The following is an 11,023-nucleotide window of genomic DNA, read 5'->3' on the forward strand; positions in this document are numbered from 1 at the left end:
GAAGGACGATAAGGTCGACTTCACCATCGCCGGTCATCATAGTGATTGTTGTAGCGCTCCTCAGGCATTGAGTCCCATCGGCTACGGCGTCCTTGACGCGGCGGTGGTGCCTGGTAGTGATCTCTTGGTGAAAATCGGTTCTCTCGCGGCGAGTAAGCCGGTTGCTCCCTCTCCACAGCAGCGTACGAGTTCGAATGGATTCCACTTCGAGGAGAGTGACGAGAAGCTTCCTGCCACTGCACATTCTGTGACTCCATACTGTGCGAGTGGTGCAGCTTCGGGCGCTTGCTGGTAGACGGCGAGTCCACACCGTATCGGCCGTTCGATCCGCCGTACCGATCATTGTGTCCACCGTATCGGTGGTGATCATTGTGTCGGTCATCCATTAAGCCCCGGTCCGTGACTGCGGAAGCGCTGCTGTGGCGACGAAGCGATCTCTGGTGTGGTTGGTCATACTCGTAAGATGATCGACGATACCCCAGGTGGCTGTTGCCACTTTCGCTTCGTCCACGGCTTGAAGGCGTCGGGGTGATTGGTCGATAGGGCTCCCCGGCTGGTTGGTACGCAGAGTACAACGGATCTGAAGCAGAAGCGGCCAGCGATTCTTGTCTCGCACGGAACTCAGCACGTTGTTCCTCCACCTGTTTTAGCTCCAGAGTCTCGGCTTCACAGGCAATAGAGTAAAGTTTCTCTAACGCCCGTTCTTGATAAGTTGCCTCTTCCTGCGTCGTCGAGTCTGGGGGAAAGGAAAACAAATCTCTTGTCTCCAGCCCTCGTAGCTCCTTAATCAGCACATCACGCTTTGTAGCCTGATCCATGAGATTCTTGCGATATTGGTCGACATGTTGACGACTGTTGTCGACGTCCAGGTCGTACACTTGCTGGTCCATCTTGCTCCACGCGATGCCTCCCGTAGAAGGGAAAGTCCTGTCGCCCTCTTCTCCCACAACAACCTCATCTTCTTCGTCCTGTTCTCCACACGCATGGTGGAACACACTAATGCTCGACTCCAACTGGAACATCCTGTCACTGAGCATATCGGAGCTGATAGTTGCGTTCACTAGCTCCTGCAGGTGTGTAGCCATCTGCGAAGTGACACTAGACTCCACTACCTCTGGCATATCTTCCAGCACACGCTCCACCGTTGCGTCACTGGTCATCTCCTGCAACAACTTGGCTTTCCTCTCTTCCTCCTTCCCGTCGGACTCCGGGACCTCCTCTCTGCACGCAAAACAAACAATTATTACACTTTATATTACTCTTTTCCATCTCTATCGCCACGTACACTGGGGGTTTGCCAGCACAAACATTCTCTAGCATGGCCAACAGAGGTGGCGTAACGACCCCGCGTTCCTTCCAGATGCCCACGATCTTAAGAGCGCAGCGCTTGACCTTCTCCTCGCCATCTCGCATAACCAGCTGCACAATGTCCACGAGTTCCTTTTCAAAGGCTGCAGCGATGTGGCGTCCAAACTTGCGTACGCCCACCTGCATCGCGTCGTTGGCGACGTAGAGGTAAACGATCTGGTGCTCGGCGTCTCCCTCGCGGATGAGGTCTCTCCAAAGCGTCACCATCTCAGGCAGATGCTGGCGGTGATTGAGCATCCATTGCGACACCTTTTGGATGCTCTGCGTCGTCACCTTGGCCTGCCGTAGCAGCCGCTCCAGCTTCTCACGTGAGTACATGATGCGGATTTCTTGATTTTTGACTCGACGGTAGAGCTCCTTCAAACGGTATGATACCGGTTTTGATAGTTAACCTATCAGAAAGCATAAACATTTTTAAGAATGATAGATACTTAACTCTTTCACTGCTCAAGTTGAAGAGGGTTTTGACGTTGAAATGCTGGCGCCAAGAATAGTGTGGTGAGGTTGGGAGGCTTCAGGAGGGCGGTTGCATTCACCGGTGACTTCCGCCAAGTCGCAGCTAGTTGAGGTTTTCGCCTCTAGCAAACGAGTTCGAGCAGAGACGTAGGTCTTGAGAAGCAATGTTCATGAACGGCTCGTCGTTCGATGACGACGCCCCCTCTCGTGGAGGATCAAGGGGGCGGAAGGGAGGCCGTGATGACGACGTGTCGAACGCGGTGGAGGTGCTCACCTTAGACGACTGCAGAACCGGGAGCGGTGGAATGTCTGCTCACCCGAACTCCCTCAAAGACGATGACCTCGATGGCGAACTCGGAGGGGCGGACTACCTTTCCGGTGCCCGCTCCAGCGTCATCCAACAGCAGCGAGAACTGCAGAAGAAAAAACTTCAGGAGCGCATGGGAGGGGGTACGGTAATGGCGGTTTGTAGTACTGTGTTTGTTAGACCTTTAACAGCATTTACGTGATGCAGGTGTTGTACGCACGTCACTTCCCAGGCAATACTCAGCTCCGCGGTCAATGGATGTCGATGAAAGGCCTTCGTATGTCTGCTGCTAATTACTGCTCAATATAGTGTTTTGACACTTTTGCTGTGATGATTCTACCAGACGCTTTGGTCGAGACGACGATGAGCTAGACGATGACTCGTCACGCGGGTCTGGGCGTCGGTCTGGTTCGTCGCGGCAAAACGTAAGCAGTCGCGGCAGCTCTGGAGGTCAATCGTATTCACGCCGTAGCCGCAATGATGATGACGACGACGACGACGACCGACGCTCGAGTCGCCCCGGTGGTTGGGACCGAGACCGGGCTCGCGACCGAAGCTATGACAGAGACTTTGATCGTGATCGTGGCGGCAGTAGCCGCGACCGAGGTGGCCGAGGGGATCGCAGCTACTCTCGTGACCGAGGTCGGGCACGGGACCGTCGCAGCGACAGTGATGATTCAGATCGTGATCGGTCGCGGACCCCCAAAGGCGCTCGCAGCGGAGATCGTCGTGGCAAGGACTATGACGAACCGTCGTCTAAGCGTTCCAGCCGTGGATCAGGCAGCAGGTTTGCGCCATGTCAAAGGTGTCGGAAGGCGTTGATACTCAATTTAACGCCTGTTACTTTTATCACAGTGGACGTGGTGGGCGCGACGATGACGATGATCGCCGTGGTACCTCCAATAGCCGTGGGGGGTTCGTACGCACCGTAAGTCTTAAGGCGTTTAGTTCACCTCAAACATTAAAGTGTGTTTTAATACTGGTATGCTTCAGGTGAATACGCGTGGACGTTCACACTCTCGCTCGCGTTCACGCTCGAGATCTCGCTCGCGATCTCAGTCCAGATCGGCATCGGATGCTTCTTCGGAAGATGATCGCAACCGGAATGCACCTACTTCCCCATCGCGTGACGGTGACAAAGGCCGAGCTGCCGCCGCTAATGCACGCAAGCCGAAACTTGACATTACAGACATGCGAGCCTTCACCTTGCGCCCCATTCCTAAAGCATACGACGTGGTTGAGTGCTACATTGAACGCAACAAGTCTGGCGCCAACAAGATGTTCCCTGAGTACTGTTTGTACATGAAGGAAGGCGACCGCTTCTTGCTCACGGCAAAAAAACGCCCCAAGAACCGCACCAGTAACTACCTCATCTCCCTCCAGCGTGGAGATTTACTACGTCGTGGCAGTGACAACTACGTGGGCAAGCTTCGTGCCAACTTCTTGGGTACCGAGTTCACGATCTACGATAACGGCTCCAACCCGAAAGATGTTGATCAACAGACCATCACAAGCAACCCTGCGGGTATTCGTCAGGAGTTGGGTATTGCAATGTACGCCGCCAACGTTTTGGGTCATCGTGGTCCACGAAAGATGAAGGTTTGTGTCCCGCGTGTGCGGGAGGACGGGACCCGCGTGGTCTGGAGACCATTAACTAAGGAGGATGAGATGGTCAACAAGTGCAAAGAGCAAGACCACACGAACCTCACGTACCTTATTAACAAGCCTCCGCGCTGGAACGACCAAGTATGCGCCTATGTACTCAACTTCAATGGCCGCGTGACCATGGCTTCTGTCAAGAACTTCCAGCTTGTGACTCCGGAGGATCAAGAGACGGTCGTGCTTCAGTTTGGTCGAGTCGGCAAAGATCTCTTCACGATGGATTTTAGATGGCCACTATGTCCCCTCCAGGCCTTCGCTATCACACTCAGCAGCTTCGACTCGAAACTTGCTTGTGAGTAAAAGATCAGGAGACGAGTATGGCTGCTAGTGCCAGCATTAGCGTGAAGGTCGATACGTTAGCATCCCCGCACCTTGAAATTTGCATTAAACAACTGCATAAACACAATACTTCAAAAGTAGCTAAGTAAGAAGGCGCTTAACTCTTCTCCTTGTTCTCTATTGCTGCATCGCGTTTTGCTCCATGCGAAGTTGCTACTTTCCCTATTTATACAGGAAACAAGCGAGTCACAACTCCTTTGACAGATTCATGACAATCGATCGACGCCCCAATTATGACGTCAAGGCTTTGGAGTGGCGCTGGCGCTGCAGCGTCGAGTCCATTTGCGAGTGTTCAAGAGCGTCGTGCCATGAAAAAAGTGACTCGACCTGAACACGCTTACACCGGCTGCGTCCCGTATACGTCTGTAGACGATGAATCGGATGTCGTGCCGAAGAAGAGAAACCCGCCGATTCTGGGATATAGAGGTCATCTTCGTAATAATGAAGACCGGGTCGGTACAACATTTACTCAAGGTCTCACCGTCGCGTCACGGGCCCCAGAACGAAGTTTACCACGCTCGGGAGCGAAAGCTCGCGCCCCAATTAACCAGCCACGACAAGTTCGCTTTGCTGAAGATTCAACTCACCAGCCAATTATCAAAGCCGGTATGTCGCCACGTTCAGGTTATGACAATGCCAGTGGTTATGGAGCCTTCGCTGCACCACCATCAAAGGCGAATATATCGCCACGTTCAGGTTATGGCGCTTTTGACAATGCCAGTGGCTATGGAGCCTTCGCTGCACCACCAGCAAAGGTGAATATGTCGCCACGCTCAGGTTATGGAGCTTTTGACAATGCAAGTGGTTATGGTGCGTTTGCTTCTCCGCCAGCGAAGGTGAATATGTCGCCCCGTTCAGGTTATGGAGCCTTTGACAATGCAAGTGGATATGGAGCCTTTGCTGCCCCTCCGGGAGGAATGTCTCCTCGATCTGGATATGGCAAGTTTGATGATGCTAGTGGTTACGGCAACTTTGCCTCGCCCCCCGATCTTCGACAAGGAGCGAACCTCAGTAAGCGAGATCCCGACCATAACCGTCGATATCAACGGAATCAGGACCAGTCCAGCCAACGTGGAGATCGGGTTCATCCTGTGCATCCTTCCAGCAACCAGGTCCAGGAACTGCAAGAGCATACCAACCGAGCAAGGAAGGTTGAAACACCTTCCGAGTCAGTCCTTCACGCAAAGTATCAACACGCTTTCTATCGTGTTGGAGGAGAACAGGCAGCACTTTCGCTATGGAACTCAGCTGGACAAACAATATGGCAACGGTACATGTCGCGAACAGAGCTCCTGCAAGCCGTGAGACGGAGTTTTGAGAAGCACGAACGAACCAGTACGTTTGCACAGTATTCTGTGCATCCTAGTATTCCGTGAATGATATGATGGCGAAACCTAACTATCCGCGTCTGCATTGTTGTCGACTTCAACTATGTAGACCATGGATTTATGACAAAGTCACAACTGAAGGAAGCATTAAGAGATCTTGGATGCGTCTTTACCGACGACCAGGTAAGGGGATAGTTGAAGGATACGTGAAAAAGCTAACATGTAGGTTTCGAATGTCGGTAACAGATTACAGCTTTGTTTGGCATGTACGATCAGCATTGCACTGGTAAGAGCACGGCTTAAACTCTTATGCAACCGGAGAAGTGTAATAACAAGGATGTGGTTGCTCTGGTCCAGGTACCGTGCCAATGTCAGATCTACTTCTCGCTTTAACGGAAATACTTTGATCAAATAAAGGCACAAATTCTAGTTACCCTGCGTCGAAGCACTCTGCACTCACAACTAAAAAAATGCTCGCCACCCCCTCATCGAATTTTTTCGATGCAGAGTGAAATCCCGTAGATAGAATGAATCATACGGAGTATAAAAACAGAAAATAACTACAGAAGACCATCTTTCATTGCCACCATGGATGATTCATCTGTCGTCCATGCACTCGAAGAGATACATGCACAATAGTACGAACGAACTACTGTAGTGGCATGCTACAATTTGTACATTATTAATTATTGTCACGACGAACCCGTGAATTGCGAACCCAGCATATTAGCTATTGTAGCATTGCTGTAGGTCTTTTTTCGCGCCTTGCTCAACGAGATACAGTAAAGAAGCGGTTTGAACTGTCGAATTGCAATCCGACTTCGTGGTGCAACTCCAGTCAAGGTCAGCTACGTACTGTACCACTGTTAGCGCGCGACGCACAAAGTGATGATCTCGCTACGAATGCCAGGCGATGAATTAAAATGCGTGTTTTATCGTACAAATGATCAGTTCTTGACGATATTTAATAAGGTCTACGCCTTAGTGTATTCGTATCGAGGGTACTCCATCGATGGGGTGACCGGATCATCTTCCAGGTCAACATGATTGCGGCCAAGCAGGTCTCGCCGACGCAGACAGAAGGTAAAGATGATGATCATTAGGGCTCCGAGACAGATGAGCATGCTGCCGATGCCCATATAAAGTGAGTAGTCTTCCACGAGGTCCAAAAACTCGGCTCGACATTGCGTATAAGGCGCTGTGCCAGCAGTGATGTTCGATAATGACCCCGTCGCCAGGAACTCTCCACAATAAACGAGAGTATCGTTGGTTCTTGGACATTGACTGTCCGCCCAATCGAAGACCCTTGTGTAGTTCTCGAACTCGCGTGCAGTGTCGCATCCATCGCAGAGGCTCTCAAGTTGGCTGTAGTTGCTGCGGTACTCGTCACACAGCGTGTTCACGCCGCCGGTCACGTTCCCAAACAGTGCCACAATTGCGGTGTCGAGTTCAGGAGCGAACATGGCCAGCGCTTCCTCGACCGACGCCTCGTTGCAGATATACTCGCCTTGTGCGTAGCAGTAGACCTGGTCGAAGTCAGTCTTTATGGTCTCTTCAGTTTTCTCGGCAGGGTATTGCTTGTCACTCCAATCGCCAGCCTTGGCCATAAGGATGAAGGCGGCGGTACCCACGACCACAAACAGGATCAGGAACAGCAGCACCACGATAGCGTACGTGCAGAGACCGAATCTCCAGCGACAGAGTGCTGCTAGGGTCCCTAATACTGCGAGACCGATGATCACACCTCCGATCACAATGAGGGCCGTCACTACGTCGTCGATATTTGACCAGTAGCCCTGAATGACATCCACCCAGCCAGCGTGGAGCATGTAGATACCCACATACAGCACCAAGGCGCCTCCGAGTGCCAACACGAAGTTAATGGCAATCAAGATGAGCTGAGTGGCGCATTTCCCCAAGCATGAACAAAAACCCATGGCTGCAATATGGATAGTCGCAGGTCAGCGCAAATTGAAGAATGGCCAACATGAGCTGCTCGATAGAGACTGTGACTTACGCGACAATTATCTCGCTGATCTAGTACTAATTGCTGCAGGATTTCCATCCCACTCCAACCAAAGCAAACTGTTTCGAATTCACTCTTATAAGTACGATATTAATTATAAAAAGGAGAGACGCGAAAATTTCAGCGGATTTTCAGGAAAGTGATCGGCTCGCGTTCCCGAGTTGGCTTCCGAGTCGAAGCCTTCGACAATCATGGTGGCAACATGCCAGGTGCACCTGGCTACATGTAACCATCTACATGCGCTGATATCCGGGATACCATTTATCTAGTGGCGTTGGTGTCGATGCAGGCAGCGACAGCCGGTGTTGCCTTCGCTTGGTTACAACCTAGAAACGTCCATATGCCGAATGCATTTCTGGCGAGGCGGGGCGCCGATCGCGTCGCCGCAAGATACAAGCGAAGGTGATCACCATGAGAGACCCGGCGCACACGATGATGCTTCCAACGCCGAGCCAAAGCGTGTACTTCTCCACGAGGTTCAGAAACTCTGTGCGGCATTCGGAATAAGGAGCCGTACCGGACGAGCTGTTGGTGTCTCCGGTGCCGAGGAAAACTCCACACCATATTATTGTATCGGCAGATCTAGGGCATTTGTCGTTCGCCCAGTCGACCACCGATGAAAAGTCCTTGAACTGTCGCGCTTGCTCGCAGCCGTCACACACGCTCGAGAGCACATCGTAGTCGCTCAAGTACTCGTCACAGAGGGTGTTGACTCCCCCAGTCATGTTCTCAAAGACCGAAGCAACGGACGAGTCGAGTGTGGGGATAAACATCGTGAGCGCGTCTGAGATTGAAGCCTGGTTGCAGATGAACTCGCCTTGCGCATAACAGTACGCTTGATCGAACTTTTCTTTAACGGATTCCTCATCACTACTGGCCGGATACGTCGAGTCTTCCCAGTCGTTGGCACGATGTCGTAGCAGGAAAGCTGACACGGCCACTATCACAAACAAAATGAAGACGAGAAGCATCACACTCGCGTAGATGCACAGTCCGAAGCGCCAGCGACATAATGCCGCAACTGATCCCCACAATGCCAACCCAATGATGACAGCACCAATGACGATCAGTGCAGTCACGATGCTGTCAATCGGAGACCAATAGCCCTCGATCACGTCCACCCAGCCCGTATGCCTTAAGTATATCCCGACGTAAAGCACTAGCGCGCCGCCCAGTGCTAGTATACAGTTGATCGCGATCAAGATCACTTCGCTAACGCACTTAGTCAGACAGGAACAGCGCCCCATCTTGTCGACGACTGGCCGTTTCTGGTGTGCGCGCTCGGCAGATAAAGGCAAAGTGCCGTATGGCCAGCAAGGCACCTTTTCTAGGGTGACAACAATCCATCCATCAACACTTCAGCAGCCACCAACGCAACCACCGTTTCAGTAGTATGGCCCCACCCGTCGTGGGGATGCAATTCAAAATTTGGCTAGTAATTAAGTTCAGCAAATCTAGGCCGCTTCATGGCTCCTTGAGTCATGTGCCGCGGCCGCAGCAAAACCACACATTTACTTCTGCACAATAATTCCCATTCTTCTATCTGCCTAGAACGCCTCATAGACGTCGTTCATGTACATGTCGCGACGCCGCAAATAACACGACATGATAATAACAGCAACTGAGCCGATAACGACGATGACACTTCCAATTGCAAGGTATAACGAGTAGTTGCTGACAAGATCGAGAAACGCCTCTCGGCAGTGTGTGTAAGGTGCTGTTGTCCCTGTCGTGTTCGCTGCACTCCCGTCGAGAAACCAATTCCCACACCACGCCAAAGTTTTCGCATCTGGTTCGCACTCCCTAGACCACTCAAGTACGGACGAGAAGTGTTTGAACTCGCGTGCTTTATCACATCCGTTGCACACGTCTGCGAGCTCATCGTAATCTTTCAAGTATTCATCGCAAAGTATGTTGACGCCGCCACTGACATTCGCAAACACGTCGGTGATGGTCGAATTCAGGTCGGGTGCGAACATGGTCAGAGCGTCGGAGGCCGAGCCTTCGTTGCAGATATACACGCCCTGGGCGTAACAGTAGACCTGATCAAAGTCGACCTTGATGTCTGACTCGCTGCTGCTGGCCGGGTATGTCTCATCCTCCCAGCCAGAAAACATGCTCCAAAGCAGGAAGGAGCAGACGGTAATGAGGGCGAACAGCACCAGCACGAGTATCACGAAGATCATATAGTAGCAGAGCCCCGCTCTCCAGCGACACAGTGTGGCTATAGTACCGAGTGCCGCCATGGCCATGACTACACCGGCCACACAGATGAGCGTTGTAGCGAGCCCGTTGATAGGAGACCAATAAGCCTGGATGACTTCCACCCAGCCCGTGTGACGCACGAAAACCGCCACATAAAGCACCAAGCCGGCACCGAGCGCCAAGAAAACGTTGATGGAGATCAGCAGCAGCGCACTCACGCATTTCGCCAGCCAGTCCACGCATCCCATGACGTTCGGCACCCAAGAGGTTCAACTCGGAGAATTCTTGACGTCTACAACTGGAAGTCAGACCGAGTCTCTGAAAACCGATACGGCGGGTCCCGCCGCGGGACGCTTATTGTGCATTTCAATGCTTTTGTCCTTTTCAGGCTACAAAATTCCATCTGCAAAGCACAATAGTATTTAATTTTAAGTACTTCTGCTACTACATGTACAGTACCGTTGAATTTAAATATCAATTTAAGAAAAAAACAAACGCTTACTACTGTAGTCATTCGGAATAATACGCCGTCTACTATCATTAAAGATCGCGGTCTATGAGAATTACGGCGTTGTAGTCGATGGCGTTGTATTTTAGGTAAGCGCTGACAGCTCAGGTGGTTAGGAGTCTTAACTTAAGACAGCCCCATTGGGGAGCAGGGTTGTCGCGGGTTCAAGCTGTTAGAATGCACCTTAATTGGTCAAATATGTAGCCAATAGAAAAGGTTCAAACATCCTACTTCTTAAGGAAACTTAATAAGTAAACACATTGCCGAGGGATGTTAATGGCGAGGAGGACGCGTGGCGCGCCCGCTTTAAAAGGCCTCCTCACTTTGAAACTGACGGCCTATTACATAGAGCTTAATATTTCAGATACGTACGGAGACTAAGGCCCATGGTTAAAGGACACAATAGGAGTGCCCAGGTCCTGGGACTGGAAAAGTTCCATGGGGAGGACTACACCATGTGGCGAGACAAGGTGCTAACGCACATAGAGACGCTGGATGAGAAATACCAGCGAGGGTTGTTGGAAAAGGACCAACCTGAGGCTACGGTTATCATGATGGACTTCCTTGAGGGTACGCCTGAGAAACCCATCATTTCGGTGGAGGGGAATATTTCTCAAGAGGAGGCGAAGGCCAAGCGTTGGCGCCACCAACACTGGACTAGGGCTCGGTCCGAGCTGTTGAACTTATTCAACCAAGCGTTGCCTAACGTTTTCTTGAGTGGGCTGCCGGATCAAGTGTCCAGAATGAATCCCTGTGACATATGGAAGGAGCTCGGAGCAAAAGTACGGGCTCGGGGATGCAGGAGGCGTAATCGAGCTGCGCCG

The 11,023-nt window shown here is 51.7% G+C and overlaps 7 protein-coding genes across 7 annotated transcripts; 3 read left to right on the top strand and 4 right to left on the bottom strand.

The window, feature by feature from the left end:
* Positions 1 to 20: 20 nt before the first annotated feature.
* Positions 21 to 1,686, bottom strand: PITG_03947 (uncharacterized protein; the record flags this gene model as incomplete). The annotated part of the gene is made up of 2 exons (XM_002906934.1): positions 21 to 1,221; positions 1,286 to 1,686. 2 exons carry the CDS (start codon positions 1,684 to 1,686, stop codon positions 21 to 23), a joined length of 1,602 nt encoding a protein of 533 aa, XP_002906980.1.
* Positions 1,687 to 1,953: 267 nt separating this feature from the next.
* Positions 1,954 to 4,093, top strand: PITG_03948 (tubby-like protein; the record flags this gene model as incomplete). Its single annotated transcript, XM_002906935.1, has 5 exons — positions 1,954 to 2,274; positions 2,339 to 2,408; positions 2,475 to 2,918; positions 2,987 to 3,059; positions 3,125 to 4,093. The coding sequence occupies 5 exons, from the start codon at positions 1,989 to 1,991 to the stop codon at positions 4,091 to 4,093; spliced, it is 1,842 nt and encodes a 613-aa protein (XP_002906981.1).
* Positions 4,094 to 4,740: 647 nt separating this feature from the next.
* On the top strand, positions 4,741 to 5,655 carry PITG_03949 (uncharacterized protein; the record flags this gene model as incomplete). Its single annotated transcript, XM_002906936.1, has 3 exons — positions 4,741 to 5,143; positions 5,276 to 5,467; positions 5,570 to 5,655. The coding sequence occupies 3 exons, from the start codon at positions 4,741 to 4,743 to the stop codon at positions 5,653 to 5,655; spliced, it is 681 nt and encodes a 226-aa protein (XP_002906982.1).
* A 735-nt stretch (positions 5,656 to 6,390) lies between these two features.
* Positions 6,391 to 7,408, bottom strand: PITG_03950 (uncharacterized protein; the record flags this gene model as incomplete). The annotated part of the gene is made up of 1 exon (XM_002906937.1): positions 6,391 to 7,408. The coding sequence occupies one exon, from the start codon at positions 7,395 to 7,397 to the stop codon at positions 6,435 to 6,437; it is 963 nt and encodes a 320-aa protein (XP_002906983.1).
* A 404-nt stretch (positions 7,409 to 7,812) lies between these two features.
* PITG_03951 (uncharacterized protein) lies at positions 7,813 to 8,733 on the bottom strand (the record flags this gene model as incomplete). Its single annotated transcript, XM_002906938.1, has 1 exon — positions 7,813 to 8,733. One exon carries the CDS (start codon positions 8,731 to 8,733, stop codon positions 7,813 to 7,815), a length of 921 nt encoding a protein of 306 aa, XP_002906984.1.
* Positions 8,734 to 9,033: 300 nt separating this feature from the next.
* Positions 9,034 to 9,939, bottom strand: PITG_03952 (uncharacterized protein; the record flags this gene model as incomplete). The annotated part of the gene is made up of 1 exon (XM_002906939.1): positions 9,034 to 9,939. The coding sequence occupies one exon, from the start codon at positions 9,937 to 9,939 to the stop codon at positions 9,034 to 9,036; it is 906 nt and encodes a 301-aa protein (XP_002906985.1).
* A 646-nt stretch (positions 9,940 to 10,585) lies between these two features.
* PITG_03953 (uncharacterized protein) lies at positions 10,586 to 11,010 on the top strand (the record flags this gene model as incomplete). Its single annotated transcript, XM_002906940.1, has 2 exons — positions 10,586 to 10,935; positions 10,983 to 11,010. 2 exons carry the CDS (start codon positions 10,586 to 10,588, stop codon positions 11,008 to 11,010), a joined length of 378 nt encoding a protein of 125 aa, XP_002906986.1.
* Between the last annotated feature and the right edge of the window lie 13 nt (positions 11,011 to 11,023).

The sequence above is a fragment of the Phytophthora infestans genome, genomic scaffold, assembly GCF_000142945.1.
Source record: "Phytophthora infestans T30-4 supercont1.4 genomic scaffold, whole genome shotgun sequence".
Classification (NCBI taxonomy): Eukaryota; Oomycota; class Peronosporomycetes; order Peronosporales; family Peronosporaceae; genus Phytophthora; species Phytophthora infestans.